The sequence below is a fragment of the Pteropus vampyrus genome, unplaced genomic scaffold (assembly GCF_000151845.1).
Source record: "Pteropus vampyrus isolate Shadow unplaced genomic scaffold, Pvam_2.0 Scaffold14, whole genome shotgun sequence".
Classification (NCBI taxonomy): domain Eukaryota; kingdom Metazoa; phylum Chordata; class Mammalia; order Chiroptera; family Pteropodidae; genus Pteropus; species Pteropus vampyrus.
In genome coordinates, this window is record NW_011888795.1 from 9102116 (window position 1) to 9127079 (window position 24964).

General features: G+C 34.4%; 1 protein-coding gene and 1 pseudogene across 1 annotated transcript in view; one reads left to right on the plus strand and one right to left on the minus strand.

Moving 5' to 3' along the window:
- VPS8 (VPS8, CORVET complex subunit) overlaps positions 1-24964 on the minus strand; it is a 255708-nt gene that overhangs the window by 208418 nt on the left and 22326 nt on the right. The window contains exons 5-12 of the mRNA XM_011383477.2: positions 22923-23016; positions 19439-19471; positions 18430-18484; positions 10373-10497; positions 4302-4388; positions 1808-1875; positions 385-538; positions 221-280 (exon numbers count right to left, since the gene is read on the minus strand). Coding sequence (XP_011381779.1) covers positions 221-280; positions 385-538; positions 1808-1875; positions 4302-4388; positions 10373-10497; positions 18430-18484; positions 19439-19471; positions 22923-23016 — 676 coding nt within the window. The remainder of the gene's footprint in view (positions 1-220; positions 281-384; positions 539-1807; positions 1876-4301; positions 4389-10372; positions 10498-18429; positions 18485-19438; positions 19472-22922; positions 23017-24964) is intronic.
- Positions 12941-13058, plus strand: LOC111734540 (annotated as a pseudogene).

Below are 24964 nucleotides of genomic sequence, written 5' to 3' on the forward strand. Positions count from 1 at the left end.
GGAAAGTACATATCTCACGATCCCCAGAACACTGCTCTCTCTAGTCACCAGCTTATGCTGCTTTGGTGACATCAAGGTAAGTCCAGACAATGATCTTTGGAGCACTGACTTCCAAGCTACCTAGTTTTCTGACAATCTCAAAGAATTCGCCACTTATAAGTCATTTTCCCCAATCTCCTGACGTAGTCTTTTTGCCAATAAGATGAAAAGGCTTACTCACCCGTCCATAAGGAAAAGTCATCCATACTTTCAAGGATGGTTTCAATCCAATGACCAGTATCTTCAGGAGAAAAACATATTTTTAATATTTATCCCGTAATTTTCCATTTTTTTGGTATCCAAAGCCTTTACAAGTTATGAATTTCATCCTCTAAATACACTTACCTTGGTTAGGGATGCCATGGCCAATAAGGAAAACTGTGTGATGGGATGATCTTTCAAGTCGGGCTTGGAATGGAGAGGCTCAATACAGCACACTTCACCCTTGGAACCACTGAATAGGCATCTAGATTCACACGTTCTCACTCCCATCACTCTCCTGAAAATGTAATCAAAACATTCAGAATCAATTTAGCAAGAACCCAAGGCACTATTATCTCTAGCTTGGACTATTACAATAGCCTACTAACTCCTACTCTTGCCCCCAACAATCCAAACTCCACATGACATCAGAATGATCTTTTTAATGTATAGGTCAGATTTATTATTCTTCTAAAAACAGTCCAATGGCTTGCCCCTCTACATAAAATAAAATCCGAACTTTTTCCATGTTTTAAAAGGCGCTTTATGATCTGGCTCCAGCCTTCACCCCTCTCCCACTACTGTTGTTCCGGCCACACCTGCCTTCTGTCCGTTGCTCCACAGGCCAAGTTTGTGTCCACCTCAAAGCCTCTGTGCTTGAATGTCCCTCTTCTTAGAACACTGCTTCTAGATCTCTACATTTGTTTGACCACATTATCATTCAGGTCTTTACTCAAATGTCACCTTCTGAGAGAGGCCTCCCTAAATTACTCTCAAGCACACTCCAGCACTCTGACCTGTCTTATTTTCTTCACAGCATTCATAACTATGGAAATCATTTCATTTGTGTGTTGGTTTATTGTCTGTCTCCCTACCTCCATCCCAACTAGAATATAAGTTCTATTAGAGCAGCAACCTTGTCCTGTTCACAGCTGCAACTTTGGTACCTAGAACAATGCCTACACATAGAAGATGCTCAATAAACATTAGCTGGATAAATAGTATTTTTTAAGCAATTACTTTGGGCTCAGCATTGTTAGAAGGTATTAAAAAAAAAAAACACCAGGAACATAGTCCTTACTTTAAAGAACTTATGGAAATATAATACACATTGATTTTGTTTTACTTTTTTTTTTAAAACTCAGCTTTATAAGTGTTCTTCCATGTATCTAGACAGTCTTTGCTCTTATTTAAAGAGTAAATAGGAAATTCCAAGGCAATAAAAACCTCTCTACACCTGGCCATTTCGGTTTTATAATCAACTGGACCTGGGGCCTAAACCTAAATTAGTGAAATACTGCAGAATAATGGTTCCCAAGCTTCGCGGGGCATGTGGATCCCCTGGGGAAGTAAGAGTTTAGAATCCCAACTCAGATCTACTATGACAGAATTTGGGGGGCCAGACCTGGAACTTTGTATGTTCTATAAACCTCCTCAGGTAATTATAATATAGAGCCATAACCTATTTTCAATCACATGAGTTTTCCAGACCTCTTCATGTTCAACTTCAAGTCATTAACCAGAGCTATTCTTTTCATTTCTCAACAAATGTCCATTAGTCTCTTACTTAAACGTCAATTCAAAAACAGAGCCTCCACTGTCGTTGCAAATTGCAAGAGTTGGATCATCTGTAAACTAAACAGAGAAAGAGTTTACTTTCTTATAGATTTTTAAACAACCAGGCAGGTGTTGAAGGGAAAAAATTATAAAATTTAAAAAATCTAAATCAAACACATTTAATAGCATCTGAAATTGCCTTATTTAGATTTAGCTTATTACTCTAAACACACACAACCATATTCTGAATGAAAATGGCTCAATTACCTTTAAAAAAACTGCAGCTTTAAGAAAGCAAAACTATCTTTCATCAGAATAAAAGAAAGATACAAACTATGTTTCATAAAAGCCCTAAAAGTTCTCTACATGGGTTTTTACATTAACTTTTTCTAACTTGCTATTAAACTAAATAAGATACTTTGGGTATATTTACAGTTGCCTAGTTTAAGAATAAAAACACAATAAAAGATATTTGGTATCTTTGGGGAATAAACTTGTCTGAATGTTTTCCTAATAACTGAAGAGTTAATCCACCACATTTAAAATAGCTGAACTTTTATGTAACTCTTCCTAAAATGTGCTGTCTCCTTGATCTTCTTTGACCAAGTATACTTCAGGTGTTATTATGTACCCTAGAAAACTCAAAACAATAACGTTCGCAATGACAGGCTGTCCAAAGGGGCTTATGAGCTATGGTAAATGTGATGTAAGTAAGCTAAAAAACTGAATAACTTAACTTGTACCATTTACAGTGACTAGTCTCCCTAACTCCAATGGTTGGTGAACCATCCTAAATGGCATGCCTTCATGCTTAGTCGGGGATAGCTGAAGTACAGGAGGCTACTGTAAAATTCTCTTCCTTGACCCCATGCACAGGCACAGTTAACCAGTTTCACACCTTTGGTCTTAAAGCCTAGCCAAGTAGTTGCCAAAGTGGGAGGCATATACCCTGTACTGTAAAAAAATAACAAGACTTGTATTTTTATTTATTTTCTATTTCTTGTTTATGTGTTTTACAATGTACTTAAATATTAGTACAGTAGTACATTTACATAATTTTTAAATACATACATATATGTGCACATGTACATTTAAATATGAAGAGTGCAAGCCCAAACTGTTATTGATGGGACGTAGGGTTAAGTTTGGAGCATGAGTAAGAGTATTGAATTTTAAGGGGCTATTGTCAATCCAAGACTTCAGAAGTATTCAGTCACATATAACTTTTGCTACCCCTTTCTCCAATGTTGGTGTCTGCACACACCTCCTTTATCACCATTCCCAAGCAACATGATGGCCAGCAGGATTTTAACCTCAACTGCATTCTTCTCTTTCCTTTCTGCCTTTAATCACTTCTATTCCCTATTGTTTCCCAAAGATTATGCTTCTTTCTGCAAATAGACTGGTCTTTATAAACACCAGCAACTACTTATTCCTTCAGCCAAACATTTATTGAGCACCTATTATGCATAACACACAAAAATAAGTGAGAAAGAGATTCTGGTTTCAAAGATCTTAATCTATTTATGGAGATAAAACATAAACATGAACAACATACTAGAAGTTGGCACATGCCATATGAAAAGAGGTCAAGATAAACTGCTATGATATTCAGAAAGAGAAGAAATTCTCTCTTTTACTTGTCTAGGCTGTTTTCATTGTTGCTAAATGCTTCAATGCTGCTTTTTCACAAAAGACTTTCATGTAACTAAACGAGATACAGACACAAACTCCAGATGCTTGCAAACTTTAAAAAGCATATGTATGGGTAAGAGAGGTCTGCACAGCTAAGCAACCAAATGTGTTCATGATTAAAATCTAGAAAATCTAATTTTAGACTTCCCTAGTTATAGTCCTTTACGTTTTATGCTTCTAAACATGGGCTTGACAGCATACAAAAACCAAGGTTCACATTGTATTTATAAATAAAATCTGTTATCTAACTTGGTTTATTTTTTTCAGGCCTGTAAGGAGAAAGCCAAAACGTAAATCTTAATGTTTTTCCTTTGGAAGCCTGAAAGAAAATAAACCAACAGATTCATTTCTAAACATAATGCAAACCTTGGTTCTTTCATAATTGGTGCCTTGAACCTCAGGTAATTCCCGACAAAGTATGACCAAGCATACCACCTCAGCAATAAAATCTTGGTAGACTAAACAAAAGGTAAAACAAAAACAAAAACACCAAAACTTTTAAAATCTTCATATGAGTTTTCATCTGGGTATGCCCGCCATCTTTGCTGCCAGCCTCTCATCTAGGATCATGTCAGTTACTATTTTTGCTGCTGTGCCTATCAGACTTCAATACAACTTGCAACTGAATGGTACCACGCTAGCCCATCTCTGGGAAACGGGAAAACACCACTTGGGAAAACATCCTGTTAGGCTCGTCAAATTAAAGACAGTTCATTTTCAAGGATTCCGTTTGTAAAGAAATTTACTTAAAAACAGATAGAAAGGCACAATAACAAAAAATTAGTAAAAAAAGAAAACAAAGATATTACCTTAATATGCAATATTGCTGTTCCTGGAGGATGAGCATCTGTTATTGATCTTAGAAGTTTTCCACTGGCCAAATCCCACATAGTGATCTATAAGATAATTAAATGCTTTAGAAAACAAATTTATTACTCTTTTTTGGACTTAAGTATCCTGCCTTCTGACTGAAATAATCTATTCCTGGTCTATAAACATTGCAGGCAAAAAACAACTATAAAGTTAGTCTGCGGGTCCACTAAAGCACAGGGCCTTCATTCCATCTTCATCTACCCCTCTCCTGCCCAATCTACTTTTCCCCTTAGATTTTAAATGTTGTTTTTATAATGATAGGTAAAATAAATTTCTTTAATGAGTCCATTTCTTCAGCACTGATAAAAATTGTTGGAAAGGCTTACTACTAAACTAACTAGTGATGTATAATTCAAAAGATGAGAAAAACCATAACTTATTGACAGTTTCAGAAGTGGAAAGAAAAAATACCAAAATAGTTATCCAGGAACACAGTAATAAGAATACACGAAACAGAATATAGTGTATTTAAAAAGCAGCAACAATTATCTATACTACTATAAGGAAGTAAATTTTGTATTAACACCCTAGTTTGTTTATTAAATTTATACAGCTACATGATTTATTAAAAATCATAGACTCAGAAGGTTTGAGGTTCAAGATAACAGCATAGGAAGATACTAAACTTACCTCCTCCCATGGGCACACCTCATCTACAGCTACATATGGAATAATTCCCTCTGAAAAAGACCTGAAAACTAGCTGAACAACTCCTCCACAACAAAGAATAAAAGGGCTAAATCAAGAGTTAGGAGAAGCAGAGATGCACTTTCACCAAAAACCCCACCCCCGCATGGCAACCTACAAGGAGAGATCTCACAAATACAGAGTTTCTCCCTGAGGAGTGAGGAATCTATGCCCCACATCAGGCACCCCTACCCTTGGAACCTGCACTGGAGAGATGAGCCCCAAAACACCTGGCTTTGAAAACCAAAGAGGTTTATGTCCAGGAGACCCAAAGGGCTCTAGGGAACTGAAACTGTGCCTTTAAAGGGCTTGCATGTAAGTTCACTCTCCCAGGCACCCAGTACAAAAGCAGAAGTTTAAAAAGTGCCTAGACTATATGTGAAGGGGATTCATTTGCTAATCTTAAAGTGTCTGCTAGAAGGACAGGGGCCTGATGGGACTCTTTCTGGGAACCAGAGGCACTGCTAGGCATCATTTTTGTGCTCCCCTTCTACTTTGCTAGCACTGGTGCTGACAGGTGCCATTTTTGCACTCTCTTCCAGACTGTTTGTGCCAGCATGCATGCACAGTCACATCACACTTCCACCACCCCACTAAAGCTGGAGGGCACACACCACCCTTATACTCTTCCACAACCCCACTAAAATGGGCAAGCGTACCCCAGCCCAGCACTCTCTAGTGGCCTCACCAAAGCTGGCAGGTGTACTCCAGCCCTGTACTGTCCCTCTGCCTTGTCAAAGCCAGCAGGAGTGTGCAGTCCATACAGAAGCAAGTTTCAGCTTTGCTACACTTCCAGAGGCCATGGAGGAGCTCTTAGGGAACAAACATAGGCAAAGGGATGCTATCTCTGCACTCTCTTTTAACATCACTACAACTCTCTGGTACCAGCCAGAAAGGAGCTTATACACTTGTCTGAAATTGCAATATTTGCAACTGTTGCCCAGGGGACACCTCCAGATCATCTGGTCTGAAGGCCAGCATGGCTTACAATTGAGGTCTCAAAAGACTGTATATATTTGCATACTTTAAAGCTGCTGCTGGAGGATCTGGTTTCCAATCAGCCTGAAACTGATGCTGATGAGATCCCTCCCTTTGTAACACTGACAGGTCTTGGCAAACCTTCAAAAACTGGCCCCTATCAAGAATAAATCAGGCTGCTAAGACAATCACAAATGTTTAAGAGACAACCAAAAGTTTAGGCAAGGTTGTACAATAAGATTCATCTCCCATACAAAGCCACTCCTCCAAGATTGCTTCCCCTAATACAGAGAAACAAACATTGATAGTGAAGCAAAATGAAACAAAGGAGTATGTTCCAAACAAAAGAACAAGATAAAACTTCAGGAAAAAAATACCTTAATGAAATAGAAATAAATAATTTATCTGATAGAAGTTCAAAGCAATGGTAATAAAGATGCTCCCTGAACTTGGGAGAAGAATGGACGAACACAGTAAGAACTTCAACAAAGATATATAAACTATAAGGAAGTATCAAAGAGAAGTCATGGAGCTAAAGAATACAAAAGCTAGACTGAAAAATACACTAGAGGGGTTCAACAGCAGATAAAGTAAGAGAAAGAATCAGTGATCTGAAAGACAGGGCAGTGGATGGAACTAACTCACCAAAACAGAGCAGCAAAAATAAAAAAATTTTTAAGTGAAGGTAGCTTAAGGAACCTCGGGGGCATATCAAGTGAAATAACATTCATATTATGGGTGTCCCAGAAGAAGAGAAAGAGAAAAGGGCAGAAAACTTTTTGAAGACACAATGGCTGCAAACTTTCCTAAAGTAGAGAAGGAAACATATATCCAGATCCGAGAATCTTAGAGAGTTCCAAAAAAGATGAACAAAGAGATCCACACCAACACACATGATAATTAAAATGTCAAAAGAGAGAATGTTAGAAGCAACAAGAGAAGAACTACTTGTTATGAACAAGGGAACCCCCATAAGACTATGAGCACATTTTTCAGCAGATACTTTGCAGATCAGAAGGCAATGGCATGATACATTCAAAGTGCTGAAAGGAAAAAACTTCCAACCAAGAATACTCTTCCGGCAAGGTTATTCGGAATTGAAGGAGAGATTAAATTTTCATACAAGCAAAAGCTAAAGGAGATCATCACCACTAAGAAAGCCTTAAAAAATTTTTAAAAGAACTTCTTTACGCCGAAAAGAAAGAACACAATTTAGTAACAAGAAAATATATGAAAGTAAAAATCTCACTGGTAAAGGTAAATATATAAAAGATACTGGATTAACCACTTATAAAGCTAGTATGAAGGTTAAAACACAAAAGCAGTAAAACTAATTATAACTACAATAAATAGTTAAAAGGATACACAAAACAAAAATATGTAAAATGTGACATCAAAAACATAAAACATGGGGGAGGGGAAGTAAAAATGTAGAGTTTTAGAATGCGTTAAAAACTTGCTATAAACTTAAAATAAACTGGTTATACATATAGGTTATTATATGTGAACATTATGGTAACCACAAAGCAAAAAGCTATAGTAGATACACTAAAGATAATGAGAAATGCATCTAAGCGTAACAATAAAGTCATTGAATCACACGGAAATAGAACAAGAGAAAAGGAACAGAAAGGAACAGAAAGGAACAACAAAACAGCCAGAAAGCAATCAACAAAATGACAATAAGTACACAGCTACCAATAATTACTTTAAATGTAAGTGGACTAAATTTTCCAAACAAAAGACATAGAAGTGGCTAGATGAGTTCAACTGTAAAGGACATACACAGAATGAAAATGAAAGGATAGAAAAAGATGTTTCATGCAAATGAAAACCAAAGAAAGGTGGGATAGCTCTACTTCTATCAGGCAAAATATCTTAAAACAAAGTCTGCAATAGAAGACAAAGATGGGTGTTACACAGTGATAAAGGGGTCAATCCAACAAGAAGATAAACAATAATAAATATTTATGAACCCAACAGAGAAGCACCAAAACATATAAAGTAAAAATTAACAGACCTAAAAGGAAAAACTGACAACACTACAATAATCATAGGAGACTTTAATACAATACCCAACTTATATCAATAGATAGATCATGAGACAGAAAATCAATAAGAAAACGTGGGCTTTAAATGACACTTAGATCAAATGTACTTAAGAGATATATAGAGAACATTCCATCCAAAAGCAGCAGAATACACATTCTTCTTAAGTGTAGAGAACATTCTCCAGGATAAATTATACGTTAGGCCACAAAACAAGTCTCAATAAATATAAGACGACTAAAATCATATCAAGCATCTATTCTGACCACAATGGTATAAAACCAGAAATCAAAAAACTGAAAAAAATCACAAATATGTGGAGATTAAACAGTATGCTACTGAATAACCAATTGGTCAATGAAGAAATCGAAGGAGAAATACACTAACAACAAACTATAAGAAAGACAAATTAAGGAAACAATCCCACTTACAATTACATCAAAAATAATAAAATACCTAGGATTAAATTTAACCAAGGAGGTGAAATTTGTATGGAACCATAAAAGACCTGAATAGTCAAAGCAATCTTGAGAAAGAAGAACGAAGCTGGAGACTTCATACTCCTTGATTTCAAACTACATCACAAAGTTATAGTAACCAAAACTATATGTATTTGCATAAAAACAGATGCATAAATCAATGGAACAGAATAGAGACCCCAGAAATAAACCCACACATATTAATTTGCAACAAAGGAAGCAAGAATGCACAATGGGGAAAGAATAGTCTCTTCAATAAACAGTGTTGGGAAAACTGAACAGTCATGGGCAAAAAACAAAAAACTAGATCACTATCTTACACTATACAAAAGAAATTAACTCAAAATGGATTAGATCTGAATTTAAGTCTGAAATCATAAGACTCCTAGAAGAAAACACAGATGACATCTGTCTTGGCAATAAATATGTGGATCTGACTCCAAAAGCAAAGATAAACAAGTAGGATGTCAAACTAAAAAACTTCTGCACACTGAGGAAGCCATCAACAAAATGAAAAGGCAACATATTGAATGGAAGAAAATATGTGCAAATCATGTAACTCATAAGGGGTTAATATACAAAATATATATAGAACTCAAACAACTCAAGAGAAAAAAAAATAGATTTTAAAAAAGCAAGGGATCTGAATAGCCATTTTTCCAAAGACATACAGATGGCCAACAGGTACAAGAAAAGATGCTCAACATCACTAATCATCAGGGAAATGCAAATCAAAACCACAATAAGATATCACCTCACACATATTAGAATGGCTATGATCAAAAGACAAGAAATAACAAGTGCTGGCGAATGTGGAGAAATAGAATCCTTGTGCACTGTTGGTGGGAATATAAATTGGTGCAGCTGCTATGGTAAAAATATGAACAGTATAGAGGTTCCTCAAAAAATTAAAAATAGAATCATCATATGATCCAGCAATTCCACTTGTGGGAATTTAACCCCCCAAAATGAAAACCTAACTCAAAAAGATATCTGCGCCCCCATGTTTATTGTAGTATTATTTACAATAGCTAAAATATGGAAACAACATAAGTGTCCATCAATGGATGAATAAAGATGTGAGAGAGAGACACACACACACACGACTCAGCCTTAAAAGAAGAAGGAAATCTTGCCATTAGCAACATGAATGGACCTAAAGGGTACTGTATTAAGTGAAACAAGTCAGATAAAGACAAATACCATATGATTTCACTTGTATGTGTAACCTAAAAAACAAAACAAATGAACAGACAAAACTCACAAACACAGAGAACAGATTGGTGGTGGCCAAGGGGAGGGGGACTTGGGTGAAATGGATGAAGGAGGTTAAGAGGTACAAATTTCTAGATATAAAATAAGTAATGGGGATATAATGCACAGCATAGTGACTACAGTCAATAATATTGTATTGTATATTTAGAAGTTGCTGAGAGTAAATCTTAGGTTTTCATCACAAGAACAAAAACAGTAACTTTGTATGGTGATGGATGGTAAATAGACTTATTACGGTGTTATTTCATAGTATATACAAATATTGTATACCTGAAACATGCTGTATACCTGAAACTAACATGTTATATGAGAATTATACCTCAGTTTTTAAAAAAAAAAAAATCACATACTCTGACTCAGTCAATAACAATTATCAAAAATTTTGAGCAAAAGTCAGACTGAGCAATCTCAAGTTAGCTCTACAGACATGTCGCTTTATAACACATATTTTGGTCTTCAAGGTAGTGATCTAGAGATATTAGTTTTTCTTTTAATTGATTTTAACATTGTCTTATGGATAAAATAAGATTCATATTTACCTGTCCTTTAGCAAAGCCACAGAGAAGTCTTGAGCAGTCATTGTTAATACTGAGGGCAGAGATGGCTCCATACTGACCTCCAACACTAGTGCTACCCAGACAGAGTCGCAAAGCTTGATTCTGATCTAAAAAAGCAATTTATAAAATCAAGTGAAAATAATGGAAGGCGTGAATAAATATATGTTTAGTATAAGCTTGTTATCAAAAACTTGGAAGGAAACAAGAATCAAAAGAATCAAATGATGAAGTTACACTATTTTATTTTTTTATTTTAAATTTTTTTAAATTAAGTTTATTGGGGTAACATTGGTTAATACAAGTTACACTTATTTTAAAATATATGCATTAAGCACCTACTAGAGGCTGGGCACTGAATTAGACACTAAGAATACAGGAAAAAACTATCTTTGAGGATGCATAACACAAAACTTGCTAATAAATAAAAAATCCATAAGAAATCTGTATCTCCTTAAACAAACTATCTTTCATCTCTCTCATTTTAGAATTGTATTCTTTGCTATTTTCAGGATGCAAAGTTACAGGGAATACCATCTTTTAAAGTAGCTTTAAAACTTCAAAAATCAAAATTTATTAATTAAGAATTTGGCTGAAGTTTACATTTATATTATCCATAAAGAAAAGATTTACTAGACAAATTAACAGTACAAACAAAATTACAGAGCAAATATTTAAACTAAGAAAATTATTTCAAGCATCAACATCTAATATGCTAAAAGCAAATAATTCAAATCTCTACTAGATTAGGTTATTTAAGGGCAAGGACCTTGTCTTAATCACCTCTGATTTCTCCATGAGGCACTCAAATATATTTAAACTTTATTATCTAATAATTAAAAGAAATTCCTCTAGGGCTTCTCCTAGGCATGCTTATTTTGTATAGCATTCATTATTGTATCCACTTGAAAACAATGAAGTAAAAAATTTAAATGTAAGAAGGCATGCCTACAAACTTTAACTGTTTAGGGAGAAAAATAAATAAATTTGCCATAATTGCACAGTCTGGATTTCTCTCAATTTGCTCAGCAATTGTTTGTGCCTCCCTTATACTACTGTTAAAAACAAGACAATAGGCCCCAAATGGAGTCACTTTTGCTAAACCCCTTGTCACCATACTGAGACTTAACACTTAACATAATTACAGTTTCGGCCTCTCCCAGGAACAGGATCTTAAACCAATCAATTGGGAATTGCCTAGTCAGTAGTAGTTAGGTCATCTGCCTGACAGACCCCTGTCATTCCCTAAAGGAAGGTCACCATGCCACAACCAATTTGCTTTTTTTTTTTTTTTGCTTTTGTTAACTTCCTTGTCCTATTCCTTTCTGCCTGTGAAAGTCTTTCATTTTGTATAGCTTCTTGGAGCTCCTTTCTGTCTGCTAGATGGGATGCTGCCTGGTTCATGAATCATTGAATAAAGACAATAAGATCTTTAAAATTTACTCAGTTGAATTTTTTTTTTAAACATTATTGAATTGTTACTTTTTGGAGGTAAGAATGTCATACTATTTTACTATTCAACTAAGACATCTCTAAGGCTGGAGGTCATGAGTGAATTAAACTCCCATAATACCCTGCACTCAGAGGTATCTGACAATCATCTGAAGAGCTCCCACATCTGCAAATCTTCCTTCTATAAGATTTTCTATGAATCTGGTTATCAGAACAAGCCCAAAAACATTTACTCTCAGGTCTAGGGAATAATATATCTAAGTCCTTTTGCCCATCCAAAGTGAACACCAAAAGAATATTTTTGTGTTCATAAGCTGGTTCAAATAGTAATCTTCAACTCCCCAAGGAATTTTGACACAATTGATGGCTGTATGGTATCTGGCACATAGAAAATTCAGAATTTACTGAAATCATTTCAGATTTTAGTCTATCAAAATAAACATCCAAAAAGGAATAAAATTCATAAATAAACGAAGTCTAATGTATTTAAAAGTCATTATCTTTATTCATATCTAGCATTATTAGATTTTTTCCTTACCCTTTCCTCATTTACATATTTTCCTCCCTCTCCCAGTTTAATTCAAATCATTAAAATTTCCTTTATTCTATATTCCCGACTCTAAATAAGACATCACATTTTATTTTGCTTCACTGAAACTGCCTGCAAAAAATGATGTTTCCCATGATCCTTATTTTGTCAGGGATGCCTTATGCAGTTAGCGGATTATCCATATACCTTGTTTTGCAAACTGTCAAGATACAATGGTTGAGCAACAGTGTTCTACACATACCACTACTTTGGGGCATGCCTGTAGGCAATGGCTAGACTAAAAGTAAGAGGACAAAGGCAGAAATTCTATACCAGGCTCAGAATGGTGTCTGAATAGCATCCAGCTGTGATCCTTTGTAATTCCTGTTTTGAGATCCAAACTTTATACAGTTCTGATTCACCAATACTTAGAGACAATCACTACTGCTTTCTGATTTAACAAACTTCATACTTTAAATCAGGCTAAGTATTCTCATAACTCAGGAAAAGTAAGAATAGAAGAATTAAGGATTATGATAAAAATAGAGAATAAGGGTACCACTAAGAAAGAAGTCTACGGCCATACCACCCTGAACAAGCCCAATCCTATCTGATCTCGGAAGCTAAGCAGGGTCGGCCTAGTTAGTACTTGGATGGGAGACCACCTAGGAAGACCAGGTGCTGCAGGCATAAAAAATAAAAAAATAAGGGACTGAAAACTGACGACTGCAATCTGTGAGGTCAACCAAAGGTTGCCTCACCTAATTAATTAATTAACTAACTAATTAATTAAGGATTTTAAAAAAGAAAGAAGAAATAGAGAAGAAAAGAGGGAAGGAAAAAGACGTATCTAACTTCTCAAATAAAAACCCAAACACGACTCTGCTTTTCTGACTATGGGTCCTATATACTAAAAACTAGCTAAGACAAGGAACCAAATTATCAACTTTAGTCATTTCTGAAAGCTGTATTAAATTTACATGCCACAGGACAGTGTTAATGAAAATACTCTTAACTTCTTTCTTGATTTTTACAATGTATTCATTGTTTTTATAATATCCCTTTATAAGGTAGCATAGCTATGAGGTGATACATACTGTATAAAATATAATCTATTTAAACTCCGAAAGATATTTATCAATTCTTATTGCTGTCTTTATACATTTATTTTTATGGTACCATATTAACAAACTTGCTATTACACAATTTAGACTAAATTCAGGAAAGATAGATTTCTGTAGGAAAAAGCAAGCAGAGTTTGGTTGGAGAGGTTTCTTTGCTAGAGTAACCAAACATTCTGTAGTCTAGATAATTCTGGACAATTCCAGAGAAAGGTACTTGACAAAAATAAAAATAAAACCTCTTCCAAACATTTAAATTCTGTAGTTATATGGAAAAAAACCAAAAGGACATGGACAGAAACAAGAAAGGTGAAAATCAGAGCACTCTACATTCTCCTCCTCCAGAGGGGGCTCTTGATCTCATTAATTTAAAAGGAAAAATTCTATTCTCCCTCTACTCTCTGAAGTACCTTTCTTTATTGTTGGAGAAAAGAGATTAAATTAGTAGTACGGCAGTACATCCAATTTCATTTATAAAGTCACACACATCACATTTGGTTGGCATTGTCGACTTAGTTTAAAAAAAAATTAGAGTGGGTCCTTATGAAGCAAATGTCTCTGAGCAGGAAATAAGAAATGAGACTACCATTTTTCCTATAAACTTCACAGAATTGGCATATAGCTTAAATAAGAAAATGCCCACAAAAATTTGAAAACTACAAAATGGTAAGAATGTAAGAAATTATTAACAAATAAATAGCTTATCAATTAAGAGAACTTGAAGTCCAGATACCACAAAAAGCACATCTATCTGATACTGCAATAAATTATACCTATTTCTTTTATTAGTATTCTTGGCTTAAGGTAGCACTCCAGCATATTCTGGGCTTACGAGTAATGTGCTGAATAGCAAAGAAAAGTCACAAATAATGAATGCATAGTCTATAACAGCTATAAAATTTTAATTTGACTACACTTCAAGAATTTCTTTTCTCCGTATACTAAAATTAACCTAACCTTCTATTTCTTCATCCCTAATTTAACTAGTTCCTAAAAGACCATCAATGTAGGAAATACCTAGATCCTAGAAAAAAATCAAATTTAAGTGTGTTTAGAGCTCTATTTTTATTGCCAGTGTTCACCATTCTTTAATATTACTCTTTTCTTTCCCTTTGAGCATATTAAAATATTCTCCAAGACCAAAAGAGAAGCAAAGAGATATTAAGAAACATTATCATTAATGATCATAAAACAGTAGAAACACCTTTACCTGACCCCCATCTAACCAACACACAGAATTAAAGTTCTCAACCTCTCTATAAAGCTTACTGATTAAAGCCCAGGACACACTGAATCCCCAAGGCTAATTGGCTATTTTCTAGAATGCTGACACTTATGAAGAGTCATTTGTGTTGGTTCCCAAACCTGTTCATGCCACTGAACACTGCTGTACTTTAAAAACTTAATTAACAAAAGAGTGGAGAAGAAAGGGCTGTTGTTTCTATGAAAACTAAATGAATGCTTTAGAAAAACTTGTTAAATTGCTTTAAAAAAAACCATCACGAAATAAGATATGGACATGATAGGTGTGGAAGATTGAAGAAAAGTTTTGAGACAATCTAGTATTTTGCACTCCTTGATTAATTCACAGTTGCCTAAGCTTTTACCTCTTTTTTTAAAAATTAAAAGTGCAAATTTTACATGACCCATTATTGATGCAATTAACACTAAAAAAGATGCCGCAGACCTCAAACTGGCAGATACAAACTCAAAGCGAAGGCTTTGGACTATATCAAAAGATTGAGGGAATAAAGAATATTTACATATTTTCAGTTACAACAGTAAAGGTATGCATAAATTTATAATTTTTAACCATTCCTTGCTCTAACCAATCTTTCAATTAGCTGGTTTTCTTCGATAAGCATTTCGTAAGAGAGCACTAATTGATAGCATTCTCTTTCAATATTAAAAAGGTCAAAAGAAAAAGTCACTCATGCAAACCAAAATTACTATACCTTTTCCTTTGAATCCATAGAGAAGATTAAAAGAGAGAAAAGCAAAAAATCAGTTCAAAAGTTCAAAGAAAAGACAGGTAAAATTTCAAGAGTTTAAGTGACCAACTTTATTTGTATGAATGATACTAAATGTGATTAAATAATGTCTCCAGCATTTATGACTACATTCAGGTACCAATATGGGAAAAGAGGAAAGGCATAATATTCAAATTACAACACATTAAGTAAATCCAAGTCCATTAAGTTTGATAGAAAAAAAACATTATGCTGACAACCTGAAAAATGGAAAACTAAGGGCTTTGGAATAGAGAAACATCTTAAGATGTGAATTTTTGGGGACCTTGTATATAGGTAACAACCAAGATACACAATAAATGCCACATATCTATAGTTCCAAAGAATAGGCAACATACATCAACCTTTATGGAGTTTCAAATGGTTACTATTTGAGTGACCTGGGCCTCTATTCCAAAAGAGAATCTAGGTACTTAAACAAGAATAGTTCTTCCTTCCACACTTTTTCCAAATGATCAATGAAGATGTTTTAAAAAAATCAGATTTAACTCAGATATCTAACCTAGACACTTTGTAGTATTATTACTCTGCCATTTGTTCCTGGCTCTCAAGCAAATTTTAATTCATCTGTTAAAATTCACTGTCCAAATATCTGATTCCTACAAAAATAATGAGTAAAATTTATTAACTGCATGATTAAACCCACAATATAACCAGAATATTAAGATTCTTTCTCAAAATGTTCACTTTGGCATACTTTCTTTTCCATAAAACTATAATGAAAGTTTACTATTTCATCATATCTACAAGAAAGCTGCTGGGATCTAAAGCAAATTAGGAAGCTGGCCCAAGGAAATTAAGGAGACAGAAGCAAAAGATAATATACTCTTATTCTGTTAGTTTTTATTTTAAGTATGTTCATTTTAATTTGTTGCAGTGAGTTCTACATGAGTTTGATTATAAGTAGGTACATATTCTTATAACCTCATGGTAAGGAGGGAATGTTAAAGTAGAGTTGAAGAAAAGTGAAAAATGGTAAGTAGGAACAAAAACTCAGCATGTATTCTGCTCACAGATAAACGTATGCATTATATTCTATCCTCATTCACCTTAGTTCCTATATCTTGGAATATATCATATTCTTCATATATCTTGGAATTTGCCTCCTTTTCTCTCAAGACAGGAGAATTGCTCAGAATGGTGAAAATCACTGACCCAGGAGTCCATATTCCTGATTCTAACCTTGGCTCTGTGCATGTCACTTAGCCTCTCTGGTTCTCAACCACCTCACATGTAAAATAAGGGAACCGAACTAAAAGATCTTTTAAGATCCTTTCCTCAAATTCTATCAGTCCAATACTAAGTATGCCCCCATAGGAAAACAAGCATTCCTACACATGATAGAAGAGCCAGCTGGTAAAACTTTCTAGAAGACAATTAGGCAATACATATCAGAAGTTTAAAATGTTCACACCCTGACCCCAGCAATTCCACTTCTAGCAATTTGTCCTAAGTAATCATGTGCACAAAAATGTAGTAACAAGGATGTTCATCACTATACTGTTTGTTTAGAAACAACCTAAATGTCTTATCATAGTAAATGGTTAGTAAATTATGGTGAATCCATTCAAAAGAATACTATGTAGCCATTAAAAATGTTACAGACGAATATATAATTACATGGAGAGATGTTCCTTATAATGAACAATCAGATTACCAATTACATGATCCCATTTTGGCGTATGTATACACACACATACACACACACAGACAAAAAAATGATCAGAAGGCTATACAGAAACGTTACGGACTATTCCTGCATGGGAAAATTTGGTATTTCATATCTTCAACCTTTTGCTCATCAATGTTTTCTAAATTTTCTATCATGAACACGATAGAAAATCATATCAATTATGAACTGAGAAAAAATTATTAAAATCAATTCTATAGTTTGCTCAAGAGAACTATATTTTTGTTTCTATTCTTCTCATCCCCAAACAAAACTTTCATTTAATAAATCCCCTTGGAAAAGACAGGTGTGAAAAATCACATAATAAGGCTTCTAGCATAATAGAAAATTTTATAAATAGGAAGTCATATTGTTCAAAAGCAAGGGAAAATAACTAATATTGTAAATAAAGATGTACAGCCCACAGAGATCAAATTGTGGTTCTGCTATAAAGTATTCCCAAGTGATCCTTATACAATATCCTGTAGATTCCTAAATGAAATACAGTGTCATCAGGAATTCCATTTAAGAGAGATGAAAAAAATTTAAGATCCAAAGGAGACCACTAAAAATGACAGGAAAATATTATTTAATAGTTTTTAAATTAAAAAAAGAAAAAAGAACAAAATGTTCTGCTCATGGTACTATATTTAAAAACCAAAGAAAGATTAATGAAACTAGGATTATTTTGTCTCAGATTAAAAAAAAAGAGAAAATACTTAAAACCAACCTCTATCATACAAATAAAACTAGTTCTCTTCTCAACCAAGAAAATATGATTATGGGATTTAAATGGAAATGAAAAAGAATTTATTGGCAGTGAGAGTTACTGAAAATCACTAAGAACGCCTGGGAATCTCTTTTCTGAAGATCTTCTAGAATACCTATTACTCAGTTATGATTCAGAATCAAAAATCACCCCCCACCACCACAACCACCAACTGGAAGCAGACAACATGACAACTGAAGGTTCCTTTCAACTTCATATTCTTTTTGTCTAGGTCTACAGAGAGTCAAAAGATATGACAGCTTATAAATGCATAAAGAAAATAAACTTGCAACAAGCAAAAAAAATGAAGCTGAGTCAAGTAATTTTTAACTATAAAAATACTGACTGCTACTTTTCAAGTTTCCCTGTCTTTTCCAAGTAAAGTTCACTATATAAACTATGATTAAAAGACCTTATAAAACCCAAAAGAATATTTAATATTTAAAATAAAGAAAACACTTAGAAAATTTACCAAATATTAAAGCCAATCCATGAGATGTACCCACTGCTATCAGACTGGATACTGCCTGAGAACAAAAGGGGAGATTATATTTTAAGATATTATATCAAGGATCTTGAAATAAACAGAATTGAATTTGCTGGTCTTTCTTCCCCTAGGCACCAGATGACATACCAAGTATTACAAATAAGGACAAATTCATCTAGGAGGCAAAACGGGAAATGAAACTCAGGACATTTTATTTCTGGAAATGCTTCTAAATTTACTTTAAGGGTAACAGTATCAAAATATCATATGTTCAACATTATAGGCAAAAACATGACACTTAGCTTCCTCTAAAGCAGTTTTTTTTTAATTCAGGGATCCAGACAAAGTAAGAAGTACTTTAGGTACCCAACCAAGAACTTCCTATGAGGTGTGGAGAAAGGATTAGAAAGATCTCTTTTAGTTTAATCACAGGAGCCAAAAGGCACTAGAAATGTTTAAAATTCAGCTGACTTCCTCACCAATTAACCAGCTAATAAGAAAGCTACAGGAGACAGCTGGAAGTAGTCAGAAAAAGAGGGCACTAGTGTGCTTTCAATCTGCCCCAGTTCTCTATAATCACTCCACAGATTTACTTGGCAGGCTCAGCAACAGAGTTCAGAGCTGTTAAATGTACTATATACCACAAAGTGATTCTACCGAATACTGTTTTCCACTTCCTATGACCAAAATGAGGCCAAGTCACAGAAGGAGCAAATTTACTTCGGCAGGGTATAACCACATACAAATAAACCTGGAAAATGCTAATCATTATTCCATTATGTGATTTTCAAACAAAAGCCTGAAGAGTAACAATACACTAGAAAGAGAACATTCAACATAGATAAATTTTAAACCTGATTTACTGTCAATAAAGTACTTATAAAGTTATTGTCACAATAATTTATGTATTAACTTTAAACATTAGAAGAAGAAATCTAAGAAAACTCAAATAGAAAATTTATTACCTTTAAAGGATTATTTAAAGGATACTTACAATTGCTGTAGGCAAGCCAGCATCTACTTTGTCCTAAATAAAATTTAGAAAAAAAAAAAGTTTTTGAAATGATATTCTCATTATAAAACAGATAATGGTATAAGGGCCTCTCTTTACAGATATCTTCATCCAAATCAATTCGGACAAGAGGTAGAACCTTTGTTTTTGTCCTAACTAAGAAACTACAAAAGTTGTAATATACCAACAAAATATAAAGAGCAAGAGTTGCTTCAGGAAAGGTACTGATTATAAATGAATATATAAAGAAAAAGAGAGGAAAGAGGTTCCATTTTCAATAATGTGAATAAAGTATAAGTACTATGTGTCAAAACAGTAGGAATACATGTAGGTTTTAGAAAAGGTAAACATATGCTATGGATATTCTTTAAGTAGGAGATTCCTATGCAGCAGATTATACAACCCCTAAATAAAACCTGAGCGGGGTCTGTTCAGTCAGTTCTCGAGCGTAAAAAAATTAAAAATTAGTCCCAGCTCCTTACCCGTAACTGTATGATCTTAGGAAAGTCACCTAACCCTTCTGGATATTAGTCTTATCTGTTCAAGGAAATAGCAAATACCACCCCATCTACCTCAACTGAGTTGTCCTGAGGATCATACTAAATGTAAAGTGTCATATAAATGTAAGAGTATCTATATGCTGCTTCCATAGCTTTAAATAATAGTAATGACTTAACAATGATTAGCACTGTAATAGCAAAGAGCTTTCATATACATGTATTACACAATATGATTCTCAAATCAGGAGAGACAAATAAAATAGGTATTATTAGGATTTTCCAGATTAAGAAAATGGAAGAGTTTAACAGTTTTGCCCAAGATTATTCCAAGTGGTAGAACTATGTCTCATACTCAGGGCTTCTAGGTCCCGGGCTAGGCTCTTTATATCACCTCTACATGTCTGTCCCTATCAATGTGGCCAGTTATAATCTCTCAGAAGGCAGAATTTATTTTATCCAACTTTACAGAGCTTCCCAGAAACTAACTTAAAAAACTTTCTCCAGTGCATGGGGATATGAGGGACAGTCACCAAGGCTGCTATGTACAGTGTCCTCAACAGCAGGATATACCCAGGCCTGTGTGGATATGTGTGTATAAAGCTCACCTAGCATAATGCTTAATAATTAAAAAATATGTGATAAATATTTGATGATTGATTTGTGTCCCAGACAGGGAAAAAGAATGAGACAGCAGATGAAGAACAGAAACAATATTCAATATTCAAAATGGAACCTCAATAATGAAACCAGAAGTCGGCTAACTTTAAAAGCTAAAAAACCACAGATGTGGGAAGCATTTTAGAGATTAGAGAATTTTAGTACTGGTGTTGCAACATCTTGGGGTGGGGTTATCAAAAGCCAGAGTGCATTAGAATCACCTGGGATACCTGTAAAAATGCAGATCTCCATGCTACACTGCCAAAGACTCCAAGTTGGTGAGTCTGAGATGTGTCAGGAATCTACATTTGAATGAGCACCCCAGGAGATTCTTACGCACTAGACACATTTTGAAAAAACCACTGTGCTAAGGTATCTCTTTTATCTTAGGTGACCATAAAAATGACAAATATACTTTATAAATTAATTTGAATTAATTTTAAACATAGTCACATGTCATTACTTTGAGGCAACTTCCAAAATTAAACAATGAGGTTAACAACTAGAAAAGTTTCATTTCTCCTAAGCGTTCTCCGGGCATGCGTGACAAAGCCATGATGATCAAGGCCTCGGGGAGCCCTAACAACATCATTACGCACATGGCTGAAGGCATTATTGAACAACTATTCAGAAGGGACACCCAAAAATACAACTAGCTTTTACAGGTTAATAAACCAACCATCACAGAAAAGCATACAACTTAAATTGAGCTGGTAATCCAAAATTAGGAAGGCAGGGTATGAAGACTGTCACAGGAAAAGCAGTTTTCATTTTAACATACCAGAAGAGCTCAACCATAGCAGTGAAATAAGAATAGAATGCAAACACTCTGGGATTTATTAGAATTTTTCCCTCCTCTTCAAGAGAGAAGAGAAATCCTTTTAAATAACAGATTTATCTAATCATTGTTCAGTGTCTAAGTTTTATTTCAGTCTCCATTATTCAAAATATTTTTTAAACTGCACAGGTGGGTCAAATGACTGTTCTGGTTCATCTTGATTTTGAAAGGAATGAATTTCATCACCTACATAAGGATTAAATTCAGAAAACGTCATGGAAATGTAATCCTCAACAGGTGGTTCCCATTCTAGCAAATATGAGTTACTCCCCACCTAAAGAGGAAGGACAATTGCCCAGGTTTCCTCCATTGCTTGACCATCTATTTAAATTGACTTCATGATACATGAGCTGGGTCAGGATATACCAATTGCCCACAGAAAACACTCTCCTCTCCTTTTCTTTCTTTTTCTTTTCTTTCTTTCTTTTTTTTTATCTGCAATAGGAGCTTTCTTTAATAAACCTGAAAATTGTAATGTGGTTATGGTATACTGATGCCTCTTCTGTATCTATTTCTTACCCTCCTCAAAAATCAAAACTTTGTCCAAACTGAGTATGCAAAACACTAATTAAATTTCATGAAAAGAACATAATAACACATTAAAGTTCTTGGGGTATGGATCCGTTATTATTATTAACTATTATCTATATATTGAATTCAGAAAACTAAAATTGAAAGACTACATAAAACGAAAGGCTTTGAGGTCAAGAAAAATTTTACAAAACATACCAGAATCAACGTCTATTGTCTTGATGAACTATTAAATATCTTTACATTATCCTAGTGCTCAAAATAATTTTCAAAAAAAAAACTCCCAGATTCTGTTCCAGCCATTATACACTGGACACATTCACCAATACCACCTCCATTTCACAAGAAAGAAGCATTAGACTTAGAGCCAGAAACCCCAATTTCAAGTAATTGCTCTGCTATCTCCTAACCCAATGATGTAAGACAAGTTAATATCGCCTCTCTAAGCCTGTCTCATTTGAAAATAGGATATGGCTTTACCTACTTTCAAAGTTATAAGAGTAAATTAAATAAGGTACATGAAAAGACTGTGTGAATTATTAAAAAAGATCACTCGGTTATAAAAGATTCTGAACAATCATTTCTCCATATGAAAAGACTGAAAAAACAAGCGCTCTACCTCAACCAAATACACAAGATGGCAACTGAACTGAAAAGGAATTTACAGAAAAAGCAGATAGTGTTTCTTTTAGGCCTGCTGCCATATTTCATTTAGGCACACCCGAGACTCCGAGCAGACCTTTATTTCATGGCTGCACTAATTTCTACGTCAAGATATGTAGGCATGTCTTATGAGTCAAAAATAATCACACAAAACCTATGAAGCCAGATTCTGTTTTTCTTAAGCCTCGGGCCAAAAGGAGTGTTGTGCTTTGTTTTATGCTCATTCCTACTTCATTATGCAGGTTATAAAGCTGAGGGAAGAGAACAAAATACTTACAGCTGCAGACACTATCTGAGCAGAAATTCCCTTCAAAAGTGAGTGTCGCATAACTGATCCATGAAGTGAAAAAGAATCAGGTAATTTCTTCTTCCTAAAAAAAGAAAAAGAAAACAAAACAGTTTAAGAACAGAAAAAAATTTAAAAGGCAGGGTCTTAAATCTTTGAAAGAAAAAAAAAACAAAAATAAGTAAGGCAGAAAAAAACCTATGTTATCTGTTAGCTCTGTTTTGCAAAGAGGTATAAAGAATCTAATAATCTCACATTAAGATGTACTAAACCCACCTTGAACTTCGGAGAAACACAAACAGAAAAATGAATAAAGCCACCATTCCTTTTTCACTGATTCAAACTGTTCCTTGCCCACCTTACATAATATATAGCAAGAGGTTCCACTATTCACTAAAAGATTGCCTATAGAGCACTCCTTCTGCCCTACATGTCTACATCACCTCTACCTGCCTTCCACACTTGCCCACCTTTCTTGCCCTCCTCCTGTTTATAATCACTTCATTCTTCAACCACCTCAAATTCCACACTCATTACTCTTTCTCTGCTGCTCCTACTAACAGCTCCTTTTATTTGCCCTACTCAACAACAATCAAAAAATAATTTCTAAACTTTTACCAAACACTGAGTACCTACTCTGTGTGACTAAATGTATGCTCTGGAGATAAAAATAATAAAGTCAAGGTTCCCACTCTCAAGGACGTCATAGCCTAGTTAGAGGGACTAATAAGAAACTCACTCTTAAAGGATAAACATTACAAAATAATGAGTAAAGCACTAGAGAAACGAAATAAAGGAGAACTTAATCCTACTTTATTAGGGGGCTATCAGGGGCAGCTATAGAAGACAGGACATCTGATCTGGCCGTGACGGACAACTAGGAGTCTGTCAGGCTACAAAAAAGCACAAGAAGAAATATAAAGATACAAAGGTGCACAGTGTGTGTGGAGAATATAAGTATACGAAAGGCATGAACCAGGAGGATGGGAGTGGGATTGCTTAGAGATTAGGTCAAATGGTAAAAAGGGTCCAGAATGATGCATGCAAAGGAATTCTGACATTATCATATAGACAAAAAGAAGACACCATATCTTTTAAGCTGCTAATGACCATATCACCAAAAACATTTATGTTATGGTAGTTCCATACAAATTTTAGCATTATTTTTTTCTATTTCTGTGAAAAATATCATTAGGATTTTGATAGGGAATGCACTGAATCTATATATGGCTTTGGGTAGTAAAGACATTTTAACAACATTAATCTGTTAACACAGGATATCTTTCCATTTATTTGTATCTTCTATTTATTTCATCAACGTCTTATAATTTTCAGTGTATAGTTTTTTCACCTCCTTGGTTAAACTTATTTCTGAGTACTTTACCATTTTTGATGCTATGTAAACAGGACTGTTTTATTACTTTCTCAGAATTTTTCTTGTTAGTGTATAGAATCGACCCCAATTAGCCAAAGCGATCTTGAGAAAGAAGAACAAAGTTTGAGGCATCACGCTTCCTGATTTCAAACTATACTTCAAAGCTGTAGTAATCAAAACAGTATGGTACTGGCATAAAAACAACACATAGACCAATGGAACAGAATTGAGGGCCCAGAAATAAACATTTGCATGTATGGTCAACTAATATTTGACAAGGGAGCCAAGACTACACAATGGTAAAAGAATACTCTCCCCAATAAATACTGTTGGGAAAACTGGATAATCACATGCAGAAGAATAAATTTATACTCCTATCTTACACCACTCACAAAAATTAAATGGATTAAATGGATTAAAGACTCATAAGACCTGAAACCATAAAACTCCTAGAAGAAAACATAAGGAAAAAGTTCTTTGACACTGGTCTTGGCAACAGCATTTTGGATATGATACCAAAAGCATGAGCAACAAAAATGAATATAAATAAATGAGACTACATCAAACTAAAAAGCTTCTGCACAGCAGAAGGAATAATCAACAAAATGAAAAGGAGGAAATATTTGAAAACCAACTCTCTGATAAGAGGTTAATATCC